Raw genomic sequence first — 23231 nt, 5'->3', positions numbered from 1 at the left:
CTGACTTTCATCACTGTAACAATACTGTATAACAAAGTTGGTATGTTGTATCCATACCTAGCATCTCTTAGCACTTTTGCATCTAAGCAAAATATTAGAGTACACATCAAATTTATAAAAAGCAGTTCATTTACTTGCATAGCAACATAATGCACTGTACAGGTGTAATATACGTAGTAAACTAAACAGAATGAAATAAAATCACTTTAATGTTCGTGTGTGTTTCATATAATATCAACAACTACAGTCACTTTGTTTTCGTGGTCGACGATCTGTGGTAAGTTTCCTCAGAGATCTGTCTCCATATTGTATCCCTGAACCCATCCGCTCTGGATCCAACTCTCCTGGAAAACAGAATACTATACTAGCTAGGACTACATGCTACAACTAGACACAAGATATGAGCACACACAACTTTACACAACTTTACACAACCTGCTTCAATTTTAGAAAGTATTGACCGTGCTGTCTTGAGGAACACTTCTTCTACATTTTCACCAGACATGGCACTTGTTTCCAAAAAGGTCATCTCTATACCACAAATGAGATCAATTATTGGACCAGTAATGGTTCAAATACTGACCATTCTCTTGAGCAAATCTGCTGGCTTCCATAAAAGTGACCTCACGCTCAGCATCAAGGTCTTTCTTGTTGCCGACCAGGATGACTATGATGTTGGGGCTAGCCAGAGTTCTAGCATCACTCAACCAACTAGATATTGCATTGTATGAATCTCTACTGGAAATGTCATATACTAGTAGAGCACCAGCAGCTCCTCTGTAGTAGCTCCGTGTTACAGCTCTGTATGAAGAGTGTTATAGGTAACATGCCTCATAGTTCTATACAGCGTTTACTTTTTAGTTACTGTTTAGAGTGGAATATACTTACAATCAATTCTAAGCTGATTTGTGGTTAAACAACTATTGGATGGTACAACAGATGTGATGTAGTAATGTCAACATTGAGTGACATGTGACACATCAAAGAATAATAACAAGAATCATACAGTGTGTCTAGGAAGAGTATGGCACTATTTCAAGTCCTGCAGTGTTCATCAAGAAGTGGGGTATTATGTTTTGTTACTGCAGGTCAGTAAAGTCTGAAAAGTATTCTGTACAGTTGACAATGACATGCAATGATGTTAGGATTGAGGTCGGTCATGCTCTATGACATAAGTAAGTATTATAGATGGGAAAGCACTCCATGTAAACTGTACTCAGGAAGGAGGCTTTGTGAATGTTCTGGGACGCATGCATTCAATTCACATATTAGAAAAAATGTTAACAACACAAGGTGTCAGGATTGAATGGGTTGAGATTACGATATATTTGATGACATGTAACATTCTGTAGGAAATTAACAGATGCATGTACCACAAACAACATAACACATGTACTTTGCATGTGAGGATCGAAGTACTGCTGCATACAGAATTTTCATACATACAGGTTACCAATTAATTAGCTACACAACCGTACCATATGAGTCAAGCAGTACATGGTTGGGCAAATACCGTACAGTACAGTTATGTGGATAATTGGGCAAATACATTCCACTTGGGCAAATACCGTACAGTACAGCTATGTGGATAATTGGGAAAATACACTCCACTTGGGCAAAATACAGTACAGTTATCAGACAGCACAATTGATCACATGCATGACATTGTAAAATCCTACCAGTTGGTTCTACGACTAGAGATTACATGGAGACTTACTGATATTCTCATCACCAAAAATTGAAGCAGTTTATGTGAGATGAATGCTCTGAGCAATAAGACCAGAAGTACAATATAACATTTAATCTATTGACAGCTGAATTCCTGGTAACTACTAGCTGAATTCCTGGTAACTACTGACTGAATTGCTAAATCATGTCTAATTGACCTTACTATGCACAGAACTACATAGTAACCATGCATCTAAATACTCACTATGAAATAAGGAACTCAACTGTGTTGTTTTTGTATAATACTATAACCACAAGAAGGTTATACATAGCAAAGTCTAAACTCCATCCTGAACAAACAATGGAATCCCAACTAACCGTCTACAAAGGAGTCTTACACTCCATAGAACTACTGTATTCTGTTTTGCTACAAAACACACTAAACAGTTTGTAGCGAAGCTAGTTTTATTCCTTGCATGATCTATAATGCCATGCTGCCATATGGCGGTTAAAGCCATTATACAGCTGTAATTAATGGGTTAAACCACTGTTGTGAGTATGAAAAACACAGAACTTAGCGGTGTCTCAAGGGAACTACAGCACTTGGCTTCACCTCATGTCATGCTGAATTAGCCTCTTAACATTCCCCCCCTCGTACTGTGTTTTCCATACACAAACAAACACACACAGAGATCAGTGTTTTAACTATATAACATACAGTACTGTACATACCACACTGTACCAGACAAATGTCAAATAAAACAACCAGTAAAAAAATGTTATAATGATCGAATACAAATGGAATGATTGACGGGAATGTAGATAACAGACATACAGTATGTACTCTACTACTATATCCAGCTGTAGGCATGCTGATCATCAATCTCACTTTATATGCATATGAACTATACGAGAGCCACTTTGTTTTAACCGCCAATAAATAAATCTACAACAGGCATACAAACCCAAAAATGGAAGGATACAACCAGTTGAGCATACCATCAGAAAACGAATTCTATGCATAAAAGGAAATATTAAGCTAATAAATCTATTTCGATAAGTTTGAAATCGTTTGAATTACGTGAATGATTTAGATCTGCTTATTTACTAAACTTGTTATCACTAAACATTCAGTAATTACACTTAGTAGCAACCCTCACCGAAATCTCTCCTGTCCTGCAGTGTCCCAGATTTGAACTTTGACTGATTTTCCACTAACATTGATTATCTTTGATCCAAACTCCACACCAATGGTATGGTTTGAGTCTGACTTGACTGTATAGGATTACACCAATGTATTCGTGTTAACAAGTCAACTAAAAATTTTAACACTTACATTTCTGTTCCATGAACTGATGTAGAATACACGACTTTCCCACCCCGGCATTTCCAATAATCAAGAACTTGAAAAGATAATCTAAGGATACAAATACATGTTGAACTAGTATTAACTGGCTGACTCACCATATGTCTCCGCCATTTCAACCGTTGTTCACTCCGCGTATCCGGTGACGGGCTTTTATTAGAAAAAAATGCGTTCAAATCAAATTCTGTGACCTTTCTTGTTTTTGAGCTAGCTAATCGTCTTAATATGAGCTCGCGTTACTCTGGACATACAACTAGACTATCTGGAGACAGTGCTGATGGTATGAATTTAAAAATTGTACAGTTTGTGAATGATTTTGCTTCTTGTAGACAGCGATGTGATAGATAGTCCCAGACCTATTCAGATAGTTATCGCTAAAGGCGATCACTCCTTCGAGTTGGATATAGAAGCGTTGGAGGCTATTTTGTTAAACAACAATGTTAAGAACAAGAAAGTTGTGGTCCTTTCTGTTGCTGGAGCGTTTCGCAAAGGAAAATCCTTTCTCTTAGATTTTCTCATAAGATACTTGGAAGCGTTAGAAGCAGATGCTGATGTTGAGGTGATCCTACTGTGCATTAAAAAGAATGTCAAATAGGAATGTTCTGTTCCACATTCTTTTTCCAACAGTTAATTTAAGTAGATAATGCACTTACATGCATGACAGGTACCTTTGAGCAGTTCAAGGACACTTTTACTGATTACTATTGTCAAGAGTTCATAATATTATGAACTCTTGCTATTGTGCAATTTACACATTTAGAAATTGACCACTGGTACATGTATATGATTCCTTCTGCTTGTTCTTATAAACCTTACTCTTTTGCCACAGTACTAGAAAAACAAATCTCTAAACATATTATTGGTAGTTCATTTGGTAGCTATAGGGCTACTATGTTTATTTCTTGTACACAGCTGTTTTGAAAATGTGTTTTGGTCTTATTGTACTCACTAGGTAGAGGTTATCCTTGAAAGTGATAAGTTTATATTATAACCACGTGATTGTGTACAATAATTGGGCTTGCTCTTCTCTCACACCACTACTATATATAAACATAACGTAGGGAATATAATGTGAAGTCAAGAGATGCCACTGTCAGGAACCCCAGAATTATTACTTTGCCCACCATGTGATAAGCCACCACTATCATTTTGATCCAGTGAAGTTGTGCAATACATGACCTTAGCACTTTACCAAATGTCTGCTTTTGCATACTTTTGTGAGATTAAAGAATATTGGAGGATTTTATATAAAATTTTCTAGGAAAAACAAGTTGATGTTGTGCAACTTCTAAAAACCAGACGCCATGCAGCTAGCTAACTCATCTGAAATGAAGTTATTAACCAACTATATGTATTACATAGGTTTTTGGTTGTGCAATAATACATAATTAATTTATTATAATTCTTTTATTTCATAATTCACGAAATTTTGTAATTCTTCAATTACGTTGCTATGCGCTGCTAAGGAAGCGTTTGTTAAACAAACCGCTTTTATCAGCACTTTACGCACAGAAGTATCTTCTAAACTGTTTTATAGTTTGACTATCGTGTTTTTTCCCACAATTTCTCTTGACAAAGCCTCAAAGCTGCTCTTCATTTTTGTACGCGTAAGTAGGGGTACGCCCCCTTTCCAACTCGAAGGGATAGGCTATTCCTGGTAGTCTACGAGGCCTGCACAATTGTTTTAAATGCTTGTAAAACCCGAAAGGAAGGTAATTCACGAAGTCGGAGGAGAATCACCACACCCGTATTTCAGACCGCCGAAAAGAAACCACCTCAAAGCAAAGTTTACCTGTGCGGAAGTTTACTACAGACTTCATTTAACTTTTACTTCTTATGTAAAAGCTGCTTTTCCATTTAACGATTTTGCTCACGTGGGTGAGTACGGACAAACATAGGTAGATAGGTACTAGGTAGGTACACACACACACACACACACACACACACACACACACACACACACACACACACACACACACACACACACACACACACACACACACACTTTTACGAAAACAATTTCAGTAAACCAGGCGCATGCCCACAGCCGGCCTTTGGCTGGCTGTGGGCACGCACCTGGTTTAACAAACTTCAGCAAATATATATTATGAGATTTGACTGATAGAATCATTATCTTAAAATATATGGTGTAGCCATTAGTCCATTGTGCTGTGATATATTTTTATGATGGGTACTCGTCATACAGTCTTGTTACACCCAGGAGTGGTTAGGTAGTGAGTCAGAACCACTTGGAGGGTTCTCATGGAGGGGAGGAGCTGAGAGGGAGACCAACGGTATCCTCATGTGGAATAGAGCATTCATCATCACCAAACCTTCTACTGGAGAAGAGGTCAGTGAATATATACCAGTAAAACAATTGGGCCACCCCTGGGTATATACTGTATTGTCGTCACGGCATACAGCTTAGCTATGTTTGAGACCTACTTGACATTGCCACTATAGTGAGGCACTTTCAGTACATGTAAAGTGGTGACTGTTAAGTGAGCTCAAGGTTACTGTATTTTGATCATTTGTGTAGTGCATGTACTGTACACTTGCAAACCCAGTAAACTGTTTATACTATCAACCCTTACATTAATTAGTGTAATGGTTTTAGGTAGCAGTATTATTGTTGGACACACAAGGAGCATTTGATAATCAGTCAACAGTGAGAGATTGTGCGACGATATTTGCTCTCAGTACAATGATCACTTCAGTACAAGTGTACAACTTATCTCAAATGATACAGGAAAATGATCTACAACATCTTCAGGTAGGGAAACTAGATTGTGATCTTTATATAGAGTATAGTTTCAAGTGACATCACGAGTTGTGGTGTTAAACTGAAGCGGATGGCATTTGTACAGGTAGAATGGTCATTTCATTATTCTGCTACTGTAGAAACACAGACAGCCAAACAACTATGGTGATATATATGTAATCACTTACCAGTTGGTACTAACATATTAGGAGCATACTTTGTCTAATTTCTGATATGCTCCATCTCCTCGTCCACACATTCTGTAAAGTTGCTCACCAATTAGATGGTAGAGGATATCAGAAACCAGACTAGCTATGCTATCATGTCTTAATGATAAACGATTGTTTCACCTTGGTGAATTTACTGTCCATGTTTCTGTCGTGGCAGACATACTGCAACTATTATGTGATATTGAGCTTTTGCCACATGAATGAAACTATTCTATACTCATTGTACAGTATTCATTTTAGATTTTTGTGTATTTATTTAGCTGTTCACTGAATATGGCAGACTGGCTATGCAAGAGAGTGAGTATAAACCATTTCAAGTAAGTAACACATAGAATGGTGTACCACTGTGTAATCCGTGCGTGCGTGCGTGCGTGCGTGCGTGCATGTGAGGCAACATATCCAGCATATGGCCTGGCAATTGAAAGGTCCAGGTTTGATGCCCAGTTATGCCAAGTTGCTGCCTTACTTACATTGTTTCGCTGTATAATGGGGCCTGTCAACTGGGGAATCAGCCCACCCAGCTGTAATATCGATGGGTATGGTACTTGGTGTTAACTGGGAGAGCAAATGACCAACTGTCCTTGTCTTGCTTAGCAGTGTTAGGGTTGTTGTGGAACTTCAGGTTAGATTTTTTTTGTGGTTGTGGAGTCTAATAACGTAGACTGCCCTGATTTATAAACTGAAACGTCTCTTGTACATGCAGCAGTATGATTAGCCTTCTTGTAGCCATCATGTTTGTGATTATTGACACAACCTCCCATAGGAGACCAGAAAGTTGATTCATGAGACAAACTACAACAGCATGCTAACAATGTTTATTTCTAAATACTGACCTGATACCTGTTAACTATAAGTACTTTATTACTTACCCCTAGTCACTGCTGTTTCTGGTGAGGGACTGGAGTTATCCTTATGAACACTCTTATGGACATGATGGTGGACAGGAATATTTGGATAAGATATTGAAAGTAAGCATGATGTATTGATCAGCTTTGTTGCAGAATGATGCACATGTAGCTACCATACTCAGGGGCAGATCCAGGGTTTGACTGAGGGTGGGGGGGGAGGGGGGGACCATGACCAGGGTAGTAGGTATAGCTATAGGTGCTTTACTTGTTTCAGAACTGAAATTTTTAATGTAGTATAGTTATATGCTAAATCAGAGTAACTTTCTAAGTGGTCTATACATTGATCAAGAGCTGCATGTAGGGAGCATATATTTGACTGACTGTTCTATTAGAGTATCTCAAGTATCTCAATCTCCCCTTCTGAATCCGCCACTGATACTCCCTCTACTTTAGTAGCAGGAACAAAATACTCTAACCATCTTAATGCAAACAATATTCTAATAGAACAGTCACACATGTATGTCATACAAAAGTAGCAAACTATGTAGCGTATAATTTTTTTTTTGAAAAAGAAGTTGTAGCTGGGAAACAAAGTTGTGAAACGATAACGCTATTTTGTATAACATGTTCCTATAGGAATTTGTTTGCATAATTTTATTTTATTGGTGTTTTTAGCTTACTGATTCTCAGCATGAACAGTTGCAGTTGGTTCGAAGACACATTCATTCTTGTTTTGACAAAGTGGCTTGTTTCTTAATGCCCCACCCTGGCCTTAAAGTTGCCACTGACAAATGCTTTGATGGACGACTAGCAGGTATGAATGTGGTACTGTATATACTGGAGTACTTATTGACTGTACATTGTAGTTTGTGTTGTCTGTATGCACACACTCACATGAGTGTAGGCAGGTGTTTGTTTATGATGAGCATGTACGTATCTGCACCTGTGCATGTATATACATGCAGCTGATTGGATTACAAATTTGTCATAGAAGTTTATTGCCTTTTTAAAATGTGTTCTCTAGATATTGACGGTGACTTCAAAATGCAGCTATCAGATCTTGCTCCTTTACTGCTGCACCCAACTAGACTAGTTGTGAAGACCATCAATGGTAACTCCGTGACTGGAAAGGACTTGCTAGAATACTTTAAGGTAACTAGTACCGGTGGTGTAATAGATTGTGTATATGAAGTACATGTTGTGTACATAGGTGTATATGAAGATATATCAAGGAGAAGATCTACCTGAACCGAAATCAATGTTGGAAGTGAGTTATGGGGTATATTTATTTTGGGTGTGTAGTGCTTGAAATAATTAATGAAATCACAGTTACAATAATAATATGATGATAGATGATAGATATGTATTCTCCATAGGCAACTGCTGAAGGAAACAATCTCACTGCATTAGCTGCAGCTAAAGAATACTACAAAAGAGAAATGAACGAGGTAAACATTATAATAAAACCAGTTTATTAATAGCTGTCTATGTTTAGCTGTGTGGAGGAAACACACCATATATGGCAGAATCTGAGCTAGAAAGACAGCATCTTGAGAACAAGGAAAATGCTATTGATAAGTTCCGTGCAACTAAGAAAATGGGCGGGCAAACCTTTAGTCAGAAATATGAGGAACAATTATCAAAAGAAATTGAAACAGAATATGAAGAATTTGTTAGCATGAACAACAGCAAGAATATTTTCCATGCTGCAAGGACTCCAGCTGTTCTGTTTGCACTGATGGTAGTTTTTTATTTGATATCCTATCTGGTTGGGTTTATAGGAATACAAGTGATATCATCACTTGCCAACTACTGCCTAGGCATCTCCATACTCTTGTTACTGGCCTGGTCCTATATCCGATATAGTGGAGAGTACCGTGAAATGGGTAGTAGGATTGACAGCATTACAGAATTGATATGGGACAAGGTAACTCTGTGTGTGTGTGTGTGTGTGTGTGTGTGTGTGTGTGTGCTGTAGTAAATCTTTTATATGTATTATTGTCTCGTTGGACAATCAGTGATATCAATGGTCTCAACGGTGTTTACCTACTGTGACGAATGACACGGTTATGTTATTGACTTGTAGTGGGACTTTTCAAATACCATAGTTGATGCTATGCCTACTAAGAGCCCAATCTCAAAAAATGGGTGTGTCCACTATTTGAAACATTTTATTGCATAAAACATTAAAGTGTAGACACTATTTGGTACACCTCCTTACCGTCCATATATTCAACTCGAGTGCTAGAACTGTTTCAATTTTCAGTGACCACACCATCAGTAAGTGTTCATGTGATCTATAGCTAATTGTAGAACAAACTGCTTTTAACAGTTTACAATGCCACACACATAGTCATTCTTGCTGTCTGAGTGGGATTGTTTTCGTGACATATTCTTTACATATATGTACTGTATTTTCTGCCAACCTTTATGATCACTAATGTACAAATCCAACTGAATGTACATGTACAATTTGAATGAAATGTTGTTACAGTATGCTTCAAAATCTTTGTTATTCTTTCTGAAAATTCTTTTATTATTTTCAAGGCTATATTCCTGAAGTTTTGCCAAATATAGGCAAATTGGCTGGAGTTTTTGAAAAATATATGTGACCACTACAGATATTGATTGCTTTATTAGAGTGATTGTTCTGTTAGAGTATCTCAAACTTTCAAGCTGCTCACAGTGTTTAAGAGGTGCATCAGAAATTGAAAAGGTATTTATATTTTTTCCAAGAATTCATCTGATTATTACTTATTACTTCCATACATTCCTAATTGAAGCACAGAAGGGCAGTATAACATTTTTGAGCTTGATACCATTGTAGTATTTGTCACCTTGTCGGGGGTGAAGAAATGGGGCATAGGGGTCACTGCACCCCATTGCCCCCTCACTTTTCTCAATTCCCAGTTGCTGCCAGTTAACCAATGGTAGGATTTGAACATTGCATGAATCAGTATTGGGGTGCATTGTATCAAAACTATTTTAAAAAATTGTTAATTTAAAAATGAAGTAGGGATCTAGCTAATGCAATAAAAAGTAGTGAAACAAGAGATGAATGATGGTATTACAGCATAGCTCAGTTGGAAAGTCCCTTCGTACAATTTTGTAAAAATATACTAGTTTGTTTAGTTTTTGTTGTAGCACAGCTAGCTACAATGTAACTTGTGACTGTTGTATTAGAGTGACTGTTGTATTAAACAGGCTGTAGGACCAGGTGTCCTACAGGCCTTTAGCACTTGTGCTGTAAAGCCTCAATAAATAAATAAATAAATAAATAAAAAGTATATCTTGAGTCAGCCAAGGGGTGTGCAGCTAGCTAGACCAATAAGGGATGAGGTCATTTTGTTTACTGTTAAGTAAACAGCTAGATTATTAAGAAGGTAAGGTGTGGTATCCATACTCTATCGCTATTAGTCCACCTAGATCTTTATTGATGGACGTGGTTGCGAACCTATCATGAACGGGATCCAATCATGAACTTGCAGATATCTAACTAGTATATCTCTTTATAGTAGTGCCAAGACTGAAGCGCTTCTGAAATCCAGCTCTGAAATGATTCTATGGCATCTATTATGCTGCTGAAAGAAAGTATTGATACGGAAAATTAATGCCTCGGTATGGTTTCGTTGGATGAAGAAGAAGGCAAGCAGCCTGATTGAAGATAAAAGAAAACACAAGGCGTAGAGGGCCTACACTTGTTGGGACCCCCAAAAAAGCACATCCCACTGGTGAGCTTGTTATTGTGGTGTAAAATGGTGGCTGTGTGCTGCTCCGTTTGGCTTCTAGCCTTGCGACTGTGATCATTCAGGCAGTGAGACCAAAGTTCAAGTTTTGGCAATTTTTAAAAATTTTATATCCGGCCACCTGTAAGTGTTTTGTTACATTTAATGCTGTATTGTATATTTTATGGACTAGTACTATTCCGTAAAGGTGATTTTCTTTGCGTAAAATGTCTCTAGGATCACTTTTAAAGGTGGAATTTTGGGTGGCATGCAGGGTGATCCCTACTTAAACAGTACTACCATTTGATACTGTAATAGAACAGTCACGTTACTACATGTTGTACCCTATTCCAAGTACACATGTACCACCGAAAATGCACTCAGAATCAATCTCAGAGCATTCAAGTTTCAGAATTTTTCTGTAAAGGGCATGCCTTCAACCCCCTGTAGTGTTGGCATGCTGTGTTTCACGTGTACAATTAATGATTTTTAAGTACTTTGTAACTGACAGCCACCCCATATGATTTGCCCCACCCCACTTTGGAGTACTATGCACCTTGACATATATTTATTTGACTTAGGTGTTATCTCCTGTGTCTGGTCAGCTGATGAACAAAGGTATACAACATGCTGCTAAACTTGCTTTAAAGAAGAGTCAGTAGATACTCCAATTATTTCATTAATTATTAATATATGTGTATTTAATGTTTTATAGGCTGAGCATATTTCAAATAGAATTGTAATTGCATTGTAACATGTTTGTAACTACATTATGACTTATGTGAACATGAACATGTAGTGTGTAATTTTAAGCATGTATTATTTGGTGTCGTTTCTAACTATACAACTGACTTATTGCCACAGAGAATAGCCGGTTTTCGTTTTATTGCAGTGTCATTTTTAGCACTAAAACAAATACCTGTATAGGATTTTGGTATTCAGAATTGGTACCTGATTCTCGTTAAGATCATGTGACCCAATGTCATCAGTATGATGTATTCCTACATGGGGTCTCTTGTAAGACATTGCATATTGATTAGCTGACGTGATGTACTTGTCTTCAAGAAGTGAAACCACAAGGCTGTGGAATTTGATTTTGTGGATTTTAATGTATAGTTCAACATGCATTGGATAGCAATTTATTGAACATAAAATCCAACATTAATAGAAAGGCAAAATCCAGCCGATCAGCTAGATCATTGTGATGGAATATAGCATCCCAGTCTCTTATTGTTTTGTTTTTTACATGGGTATATCAGGTGATGAGAATAGCAATATTTTGCTTACACATATACACAAGTATAATTTACCAATACTTGTGTGGGTTCAATAACTTCTTAAATGTCATACTACTAAGCAACTAGATTTGTTTGTACAACAATGTGCAGCTGTAGTGGTATATACATGCTGGGGCTAAAATCACATGTAGTTGCCACACAGCTGTTTGCTTTCAGTGTAATAGATACTGGTAGAAGAATGTCAACATGAAATTCTGTGATTTATAAAACAGACCATTGCACAATGTTAAGCTACTCCAAATAAATTCTCTGTTTGCCGTCCTGGACTCTAGAATAGTTGCAAGCAGGCGGGGTCAATTTCCATTATACTTAAAAGTTTTTCAAGCCGTAATTTGCCTGGCACAACCATAAAAAATTTACATTAAAATGCTTATACATGAAATGTGAGTTTGTGCTGATTTGATAGCACTGCTGATACTGTTACAAGATGGGCTTTTACCAAGCCTGTACAGTATGCAAGTATAACCAGAAAATAGTGGAAGAATATGGAATAACATTTAGAACTGACAGAAACCAGATGTGGCGGTGGATGGGAAACAGAATTTTTTTGGAGTGGCCTTATAATGATCATGGTCAATAGGTAAAGTATTGGTTTTTGAATGTATATATTGCATACACAGTAACAACTTTTTTAATCAGCACGTCAAGCATATAGGTAGCTATACAAAACATCCAAATAACTTCTTTTTATATACTGGGCATCGAACAAGCCCAGACAAATTATAAAATTCATAGTTTTAGAGATTAACTAAGTATAGTTCCAGATACAATGTGATTATTGCCTGTGCATGGTCACCAGATGACAAATTTATGCTGTTTATAGTAATTATAACGTCAGATCACCTGTAAGGTGTGATACTTGCACATCCCCTAACCCAGTACCGCTCCATGTTGTGAAAGTCAGTGTTTTGTCTGTTGTTAACTGATTCCACAAAATGGCAAATCTTGTTTGTGTTCCTCATATATAGGAACGGACAAAATTATTCACCAAATTTGCTTAACAGAAAAGCAGTTAGTTACAATTTAAACAGAAGCAGTGCATGGTATTCATCAAATTGTACTATATACCTTACCAGAATATATCACATTCAATAGAGGCCATTAGTACAAACTTCCCTTATACCATTCATACAGAGATAGAGACCTTCTGTGCTTCACACAGAATTTAGCAACCTGCAATATAAAAATTGTGCAATCTGTATTAATTTTGTACATTGCATTTATGCTTGTTGTGCAAGGTACTTGCTATATTATGCATGTCCATCTACTCTATGATACTGTAAATGTGTTAGCTTATTGTATGTATCAACTACATTAATTGCTGTGAGGTTTATCTCCTTGAAGATGCAGTGACATGTTACCTGGACTTGATCCACTGCATCAGTGCAAGTGGTACTTTACAGAGCAGCCTTTCATTGTTTTGCACCCTTCTTTTGGAACTACAGTGTAAAGGAAATATATTTTTACATCCTGTGTATCCTATAAACCTGATACTGATTCTTGAGGAATTTGTGGTGTACACCTGTACATTGTGAAGTTTTACATCGCCATGTGATCCAATATCTTGTAACAACTGATTCTGTTTACGATTGAACTATGTATAATAATGTTTGCAGTGTAAGGTAAAACATGCACATAAAAGTTACTCATATAGTATATAGGCACACTGAAAGTATTAGATGTACCTTGATATATGCATTGCATGTAGTTCTGCATGTGTTTTATATTGTTATACGGTGTAATATAATTGTACATCATATGCATTGTCATGCATGAGGTATCACTTACTGTGTTACTGTTTAATTGTTAGAGCTTTACAGTGAACAGGACTGAAGGTTTGACAGCAATTTATGCTACATGAAGTCTTTGGATCACCTAACTATGGAGACTTTAAGACAACTCAAATGAAGTGAACAATTAGTCAGTGATATAGTATGTTCTTGCAAATCTCTTAAAATGATATTTCAAATACAATTATATGTGGTTATGTATATATAAAAACACCTACAAAATGTATGATTGTAAAAAATGCTGTGATAATTGCCATGCTTTAAAACATTGATGTTTAAATAATTATTTAAAACTACATAATGATTATATACTTTAAATTATTTATGTTTTACAAAAGCGAAGTTCTTTTGTAATACACTGGTGACTATGTAGTCAAAAATATTTCCTTCAATTAGTCCCTCTCCTTGATGTCCATAGTTCTTAGCATGCCAGCAAGGGGAAGTGCTGTTGATCACAGGGTTGTAGCTCCACACTTCACCGAGTTGTACTGGAACAGGTGGAAGATCGGGTCGTATCAAAATCTGTTTGACTCTATCAACAGTAACTCCATTAGCCATAAATTGACCTGATAAAGAAGGTAATAATAATAAGTCTTATATGTTGCATAGGCCATTTTATCTTACCCATTAAGCCATGAGAATGTGGAATCAACTGATCTTGGATTTTCCAGTCAACATCAAGATGGTCAGGGTGGAATGTAACATCAAACTTTGCCTTTAGCTGTTCATGTGATACTTTGATGAGGTTGGCTATGGGGCCCTGTTTAGGGACTAGTCCTTTTGTGAACTTGATGTTGATGTGTCCACTAGCCTGTATTGTTATTTGTCTGATAACTGAAGCTTTTAGCTTACCCTGGTTGGGTAGCACTACTTCTTGTTTGACAGAGTCAAATATGATTGCTTGTGCCTTTTGCATATTCTGTGGTATGACAGCAAGCTTTCCAATCCATGTTGCCTCAGTGGAATCATTAACACTGTCAATAAATAGGGCATTGACGGTAAGGTGTGGGTTAGATATTAGGTTAAAAGTTAGTCCAGCATATCCTTGAATTGAATAACAAAGAGTTTCATTTCCCATCAACGGAATTGTAAAATGCGGATCTCCTGATACACCAGCTGTATAAGAAAATAACAAAATTTTGTTGGTTGTGTATATTTACAATTCTAATTGCAAATTAATTATAGCTATCAGTGCAACTTACGATTGTTATCTTCATCTCCTGATCCAGGCATACCGTTTGCTACACAGCACAAAACATATAGTGTTAAAATTTACTAGATAATAAGCTAAATGCAGTTAATATGACTTAAATGTTCTACAATATATACATCCCTTACCTTGATAAAGAAAAGTAAGTAACATCCACACTGCAAGAGATTTCATTTTACTAGTGACAGGCTGTAGCTACTATCAGTACTGGTAACTAGAGTAAATGATTCTGTAGGGAAATATCTTGTGTTTTAAGGTGGTTGTAAGGAATCTTTTAAAAGGTTTCAGGTAGTATCAATATTATGTCAACAGAATTCAATCCACTCCTTTACCAGCTTCACTGGTTATGCTACCACTATTATTCCAGACTTAATTTCAAATACTTGGGACACTAGTAATTAATTATAATGTCAATATTATTTGTTGACTGTAACTTTTATGTGTTGCCTTGTTGGCAGGCCACGTACATTTGTGGGGCTATTGTTGTTTGCAAATGTCAGCAAACTTTTGCTATTGAGGATTGGCAGTTTGCAGTGTCATAGACTAAATTAGTTCCTATATATTATGGTATGTGCTGTGTGTCTACTAGCTATAGCTTCTGTGTGTACATTAGTACAAATTTCAATGGACATATGTGTTAGTAGCTAATCCATTCAGATGTCTTAGCTATATATGTATGTATGGACACAGTATAGACCAAGTGGCTGACCCCTATATGGGTCCAGCATACTCCCTTTTCCCACATATCTAACTGAATTATGACTAAACACTGTCAAACATACCCACTTGCAGTATCATCTACATGCTTCACCCACACATTATCCAAAAATTGTGCAAACAAAGTAATGAAAGTGTAAGTATCATTTTCTCCTTCAGCCTATTATGTCACACAATGTTATAGTATCCCAATTATACTGTGTACATTGGCTACATTCTGTAAGTTCATATGGCATAGATCAATAATAAACATGTGCCATATAAGAACTAGTTTCTGGGATAATGTATGTAAATGATACTACAAGTGGATATATGTTTGACAATGTTTCCACAATTCAGTTAGATACATGGGAAATATTTCATGCCATAAACATGAAATGAACATCCACCTAAACATTGCCATAATCAAACAGGAGATGGACTGACTGTGTATTTTGTAATTATCATTTGGCATTTGTGTAAGCTTTGAGCTTTGTAGTAGTAGCTATATGTAGTAGCATCTTCTTGCAAGCTACACAATTACACTTGTAGGATCAAGAATTTATAATGCCTACACCATTATAAACTCTTGGTAGGATTATAAGTAATGTACTGTTATAGCATTCTAGTATGTTTGGCAATCACGTAGGTAGATTCATTTTTAGAATGCTGCTGCAAATCAGTTCAATTATCTAAGAAATCAATTGAATTAGAATATTCTACATAAAGGGTAATAGTACTACATGTAACTGATCATGCAAGGCCTTGTTTGTCCAGGTATGTTACAAGGCCAATTTTGGAAATTATTGGACAGCCTAAAAATTGCCAATTTTGGCTACTTCTTGCAAACAAAAGTTACCACTTTTGGCAACTTAATGAAAGCTCTCCAGGTACATTTCTTTTTACTTCCTACACCCAGGTATAGGTGTACATTCGTTTCTGTGAAACATATTGCCTTCATCAGAATTCATTTCATTAAAAGTACTTTCAATCAACCCATGAAGTATTGAAAATCACCAATCTCTTACTACGTGGCCTTAGTGCCATGTGATACTTTACAGCAAATGAAAATGTTTGAAGAACTTTCTACCAGTTACCCAAAACTTGTCTGAGTCATTTTCACGTAGATTATAAAAAATGCATAATAAAGTGTTTGAGGTCCTGATGACAATGTCTAACATGACATTGTGGTATTGTATAACTAATCAATTCAATTCTTAACTGATAGCTTCAATTAACTATACATAATTGTAGGACAATTAATGTTATGTTGCATTGATACCATCTTGCTACAGTGCATGGTATTTAACTACATGCAGCTGCAGGTAGCTAAGCATACAACTATGACTATCACTTTAACAATTTGCTACCTATGATGCACATAACATTACTGTGTTCATCTTTAGAATACAGGTGTTCACCAACAATATTATTAACTATGCAGATTCCTAATATGCCTTTCATGACTATATCACATGCATACACAACTATCGGCACGTGGTTGTGCTGTAATGTACATGGCTTGTGTGTGCAATGTTTCTTTTTCTATTCCAAGAAGTCAGCACCTCAAGTTAATCAAAACCACACAACATACAACTATTCAGGAACTACTTGATTATGAATACATAGTGTAGTATTAGTCCCTGTCAGTTGAAATATGTGCAGGTGTGCTTGAACTTGATGTGTATAGTTGAACACAGGAAGGATATAGATACTTTATAGAAAATGAAACAAGGATAGATACTTTATAATTACCACTGTATTTGGTGTGGAGATGTTGCAAGTAGCTAGCTTTGTCACTTAGTAGTTGAAAGAGTACGCATATGCACACACACACACACACACACACACACACACACACACACACACACACACACACACAGAGATCTTGCTAAATTCTTACCCAAACACCAGTAGAGAAACAGTGGTGTCCTGGCAAGCTCTGCTAGACTGTAAGGAACTGAGTATGGATATCTTCTTGACCTCTGGTGGACTGTTATCTCATTATTGTGCCAAATAGCTTTAGTGACTAGAGTTGTTGATGGGTCTTAAAATTTGACTGTATAAATTATAGAACAATATAATGTATGCATATTATATTGTTCTGTAGAGCTATTATACTCCTAAAGCATAACTTTGAAAATCTTTCTTTCATTCTTAGAATAGCTTAGCCCTTCATTTTTTTCTCTTTCCATTTTTCCGCTACCATATGCTTATAATACAATTGGTTACACCTGAAGTTTATTTTATCCTCTACTGAGCATATAAAGAGAGGTACACTCATCCCTATCATAGTGCATGGATGGAAAAATACTTCAACCTTCCGTACACAAATATCTGCAATGCATCCATGGATAAATAAATTAATATTGCTACTCTAATAAATATATGTTTCAACATAATTATACTTGTGCAGGTGTGTTGTAGGAAGATGTGAGAAGAATATGAAACTGGAAGTTTTTTTTAGTCGGTTCTAAGGCTAACTTACATTGGTAGTTATGAAATAAGACCATACATAACAGCAGCAACACTTCCCTTAGAATTTCAACACTTCCCTTAGAATTTCAACACTTGTGAAAAATAGATACTGTTGATTATAATAAGATTAAACATGCTCATATACAATGTTTCATTTCATAACTACCTATGCTCACATATAATATTTCATTTCAAAACTACCTAATCAAGTTACTTGTTTAAGATTAAACTTTCGATTGAAGGTGGTGAATAATCAGGTAGGAAAATATTATTATTAATTGATTGATTGATCATGCATCTTTTCTGTAGAATCATTTGATAGCTAAACTTAGCAGCCATGTACTAGAAAGGCCAGCCTCTTAACAGGCCATCCTTTAATAAGAAATTTATACAGTAATCCATGCACCTGTATAAAATGTAGTCACCTGCTTATTAGAAATTTGGGACCATGCAGATGGGTTCCACTATATCACAGAATTCACAGCTTTAAAATATTCTACAAATAAAAACCATAGCTTAGTATAAGATTGACTGTTCATCTCATATAGCTTAACACTGTATGAGTATTTAAGCCTGGATTCTATTGAAAACTAATTCTCTCCTGTTTCCTTAACATACTAGCCTTTTTTTTTCTATCAAACAAGAATACTAAATAATGCAGACAATTTAAGCAGGATGCACCCATTCATAACTCACATAAGGTATGGTTCTTATTTATTTAGCCAGTAATAATTAACACCAGGAAAAATGTAGGATTAATAGTACACATATACATTGTCATGTACTCAAAACAACGAAGTATTGATCTGAGCTACACCACACATATTTAAAAGAAACAGAAAAAGTTATGGAGGCTCAAAGCTTGTATGTACATCGGGATGTTTATCTTGGAAACCAACTAAGGCAGTTAGCCTGTGTGTGCATGCTTGATTGAAGACTACCAACACCAATACAAACATTCAAGTGCACAACCTCATATGTATTAATACAAGTATAGCCAATACAAACTCTCAGTATTGTCTACAAGAGATGGTGGTTGTAGTGTTTTGTGTGATCCAGTGATAGTCATGGCCTGTGATAAACTATGTTGCTTTATTCTACTGCTAACAGTCACCATCAGCCAACCATTACCAGGTAAATATACCATAGAAATGAAAGTATACAGATATTGTGATAATATAACATGCATAGATATGGTGCATACATTATATTGTTCTATATACAGTCACAGATCCAGATCTAGTGGATTTTATTTGTATGGATTCATTACAGTATTGTTTTTTACACAGTTTCCCATACAGTAAAGTATGGCTTCAGTACAACTAATGGTGTGGTGGTGAGATCTGGCTCACACTACTACTTCAATGTGCACATCAGCGAAGCAGTGATTGAAGCATTGAGTCTCGTAGCTCGAGTGACTTGGAAGAAAAGTCAGTGTGTATATACACAGTAGCAGCTGTATGTGTCTTACTGTGATATATATAGCTAATATACGTATTGAAATGAATACTTTTACATTACTACAGCACAACGTAACAGATTACTTGACCATCCAGATATTGAGCTTGCGTTAGTGACTGGCAATACAGTAGCAAGAGGATCAGTACGTTTGGACCACATACCATCTGATGTATCCAGCTTGGAGTTGTCATTTGTATATACTGACTGTTGTATTGTCAATGATAATGACAATGGCTACTATGACAAACACATTGTAGAGATTACAGATCATGGTATGTCTTCTATGTGACTGTACATGTTGAGGTATGTATAATTGTTTTTCATAGTACCTGTTGTTGATTTCTCTTCTGCGAAATTCACTGGTACTGAAGATGATGGTAAAGTAGAAGTGACCCTCTTCACTACAATGCCAGCAAATATCGATATTCCAATTACATTGATGATGACAGATCAACCATCATCTCCAACATCTGCAGCTGCTTTAAGTAAGGCAAACACCAAAATACTCTTACTTGAAGAGTTTGTCTTCTAAGCAAACACATGTAATTATTTTCATATATAAAAATTGCCTATATTGTGTATTTTACAAATTTATAGGATACATCGACTATGACGCTGCTTCAATTACAACAATGATACACATTGGTGAAGAGGAAACTTCAGTTGTCATTCCCTTGTATAGTGATTGCGATAATGAAACAACTGAGATGTTCACCGTCAACTTTACTATACCTGAATCGCTGAAAGATGAGGTCACCACTGGACTAGCCAATATAGTTACTGTTAATATCATTAATTCACCAAGTGAGTCTGGTATACAAGCTTGTTATGTAACCTTCAGCTAGCCTGCCTTTAGCACACCTGCATGCATCAAGGGATATTTGACTAACATATAAAGCCATGTTTAGAGACAATGAAGCCCTTTAAAGCACTGTCAATAAGTGTTTTATTTCATGACACATGCAGAGTCCATACAATTAATCAACAGGTGCAAATATTCAATTCTGCAGCTGGTTTTACTATAGTATGGTGAATGCCGTTTGTACAAGGTTTCATCTCTTAGTGTGTAATTGCTACATATAATTTTTGATAGTCATATCACACGTTACTATAATGCTGTGTTTTTGTTTAGATTTAGTAACATGTGACCAGCCTAAGGTAGTCGGTGATCCTCATTTTGTAGTACCGCTGTTATCCAACCAGACACTATGTTATTCTATACAAGGGTATGCTGGACTGGCATTTAATCTGATTAGTAATGAGGACTACTTCATCAACGCCATGTTCATTGACAGTGAAGAAGATACCACTGAGTCAACGTGGATTGGAAAGTTGGCTGTAATCCCTCGAAATGTGAACAAATCACAAGCAGTCCTATTTGACTCCATCACTCAAGAGGTTAACATACTTGGACAAGGAACTTTCAAGGCATCCATGATTAACCAAATTGTATTTAAAAAGAATCAGTCAGTTAGTTTTAAGTTAGCAATGAGCAGTGCTAAGAAACAGAAAGATGCACAATCCACAGTCAACGTTGTATATGATAAACCAAAGGCTAGCTTCACTGTACACTTACTTCACAATAAAATAGATGTTGACTGGAACATGCATTATGAGGCCACCTCAAATATACATGGATTAATGGGTTAGTTTAAATCATTGTTCTCCACACGTCTTGTGTACATTGCAACTCTATTCTACAGGGCAATTTATGGCTGAAGGAGTGAAGATTGATCCAGAAAATAAACTGTTAACTCGACCAAGAAACAATCCAGTTTCAGTTACAAAGAACACTAGTAACGATGCACTGAAGCCACAGAAATCATGCTGGCATGCAATAACTCATGGCAATCAAGGAGAAGGACTAATAGAAGGCAAGATATTGGACTACACAATGGAATCTATAATGGAAGATAATTTTACACCACCAAGCAACAGTCAGTGATGTGCAACTATGTGCACAAAAGAAACATGAAGGTGTTCCCCTTGTAGGCAGTGACCTTAATTGACTGCCTTATAGAGACAGACCACATATATATTTGTTTACAACAATATATCACTTGTTGTATATACCATGTTTTAACTACTTCAGTTAGCTTTGTATATCAAATACTTGTGGCATATTATTTTGATTGAAATACATTCCTATAGTAATGCATTCTTGTATGCACATGTATTCTTTTATACAATGACCAAAATACTTCAACATGTAGCACATTATAGTCTACCAGCTCTTGTTCAGCTAAACTGTGTTAGATGTTACATTGATTAAAACAAAAAAGCTGAGCTGTGTGTGACAATATAATATATCATGATAGAACTCATTATCATCACACATGCAAATAATGCAATCCTTTATTATGCTACATAATACTGATTTACCAGTGTCAATCATAAAATTACACTTAATCCACCATAATAGTAAACATATCTTGTGACATGGAACTGCATATCTGTATACTTTATAGTAGTATCCAACGATTTACTGTTCTAATAAGATTCAAAATAATAATTACCTTGTGACTACTAAAGCATAGAATGAATGCCATTTTAATTTTTTGTAATAGCATGGGACTTACATTTTGTCTACATATATTCATGATAGCATCTTTACTTCATTAATTTTTATTGCCTTTAAATGTTTACTGTCACTCATAAGCTATATAGAACTTTCATTTATAAGGTAGAAACTGAAGGAAGTGGATAGCTGGCAGTTATGGTTATGACTCTTAGGTAAATGGTTCAAATTGGTATATATACACTTAAAAACTATTTTCAAGTCACTGTTCTATTAGAGCATCTCAACCCACATTTGTTGGTTGTTTTTTTGTAGCCAATTTCTTCCGACAAAATTTGAGCTAAAATGGGTACCCAGTGATTTCAACTTTTCCCTTACCATGTAGACATGACAAAAATTTGGTCTCTTATCTCTTGTTTTGTAAATTTGACTTTACAATAATTTCAAGGCAAGTCGAAAGCACATTTGGGTGTTTATGAAGAGTGCAAACAAAAGAAACACAGAAAAGGGAGAAAAAAAAGAAAGTTAGGATGCTTCCAGGTAATTTCGCTCACATATAGTGTGTGGCCTTCCCTACACGGTAGGAAACGTCATTGCAAAAGAAGTTCCAATTGGGGAATGTATGAGCAAGTCTTTGCAATATGTTGCACTGTTTTTTTTTTGTTTTTTTTTGCCACACTACATCATTACACAAAACTATTGTATGGCAGTTTGTAGTAGATCTTAACAACATTTATAATTACTTTTAAAGTCAGTTAGGGGTGAAATGAATACAAAAATTTGGAAACAAAATAATCTGAGTTAACAAAGAAATTTTTCTTAAAGAGTTTCTGCATAACTAGGTGTTTGAAAGGGACAAATTCACGCTGCAATTTGGTTGTTATGCAATGAAAAGTCCTTAATTTGCTTTTAAAATGACAATGAATGAATGACAGGTTTAAAATGACAGCTTCAGTTTCAACAGCTTTTAAAGGTAAAAGACTGATTAACGAATGAATGAATGAATACTTGTAGTGTTTCAGGTCTACAATCAGTCATTAAAAACTTCTAGGAAATATTAATCTGCATTACTAAACCCCTGCCCCAATACAGTAGTCTTCTTGGAGCAATACAACACTTACACTGTGTGGTCTTGATTCTTGTAAATCAGAATTGCTGCAAATTATAACTATGCACAAGATT

The 23231-nt window shown here is 36.0% G+C and overlaps 4 protein-coding genes across 4 annotated transcripts; 2 read left to right on the top strand and 2 right to left on the bottom strand.

Annotated features, from left to right (window-relative positions):
- Positions 1-94: 94 nt before the first annotated feature.
- Positions 95-3257, bottom strand: LOC136236931 (ras-related protein Rab-4B-like). The gene is made up of 6 exons (XM_066027161.1): positions 3133-3257; positions 3005-3085; positions 2829-2943; positions 584-801; positions 436-531; positions 95-344 (listed from the first exon to the last, which is right to left on the bottom strand). The coding sequence occupies exons 1-6, from the start codon at positions 3146-3148 to the stop codon at positions 235-237; spliced, it is 636 nt and encodes a 211-aa protein (XP_065883233.1). The 5' UTR covers positions 3149-3257; the 3' UTR covers positions 95-234.
- On the top strand, positions 3153-11449 carry LOC136236930 (atlastin-2-like). Its single transcript, XM_066027160.1, has 12 exons — positions 3153-3314; positions 3364-3593; positions 5256-5384; positions 5652-5807; positions 6286-6342; positions 6901-6993; positions 7549-7687; positions 7898-8025; positions 8084-8140; positions 8250-8321; positions 8369-8800; positions 11180-11449. Exons 1-12 carry the CDS (start codon positions 3260-3262, stop codon positions 11258-11260), a joined length of 1629 nt encoding a protein of 542 aa, XP_065883232.1. The 5' UTR covers positions 3153-3259; the 3' UTR covers positions 11261-11449.
- Positions 11450-13813: 2364 nt separating this feature from the next.
- On the bottom strand, positions 13814-15126 carry LOC136268655 (uncharacterized). Its single transcript, XM_066064050.1, has 4 exons — positions 15025-15126; positions 14889-14927; positions 14311-14802; positions 13814-14252 (listed from the first exon to the last, which is right to left on the bottom strand). Exons 1-4 carry the CDS (start codon positions 15068-15070, stop codon positions 14005-14007), a joined length of 825 nt encoding a protein of 274 aa, XP_065920122.1. The 5' UTR covers positions 15071-15126; the 3' UTR covers positions 13814-14004.
- Positions 15127-19098: 3972 nt separating this feature from the next.
- Positions 19099-21742, top strand: LOC136268603 (uncharacterized). Its single transcript, XM_066063978.1, has 7 exons — positions 19099-19204; positions 19360-19500; positions 19597-19803; positions 19858-20016; positions 20129-20335; positions 20664-21176; positions 21235-21742. The coding sequence occupies exons 1-7, from the start codon at positions 19138-19140 to the stop codon at positions 21474-21476; spliced, it is 1536 nt and encodes a 511-aa protein (XP_065920050.1). The 5' UTR covers positions 19099-19137; the 3' UTR covers positions 21477-21742.
- Positions 21743-23231: the final 1489 nt, after the last annotated feature.

The sequence above is a fragment of the Dysidea avara genome, chromosome 10, assembly GCF_963678975.1.
Source record: "Dysidea avara chromosome 10, odDysAvar1.4, whole genome shotgun sequence".
Taxonomy (NCBI): domain Eukaryota; kingdom Metazoa; phylum Porifera; class Demospongiae; order Dictyoceratida; family Dysideidae; genus Dysidea; species Dysidea avara.
This window is presented reverse-complemented; position numbering and strand designations above follow the sequence as displayed.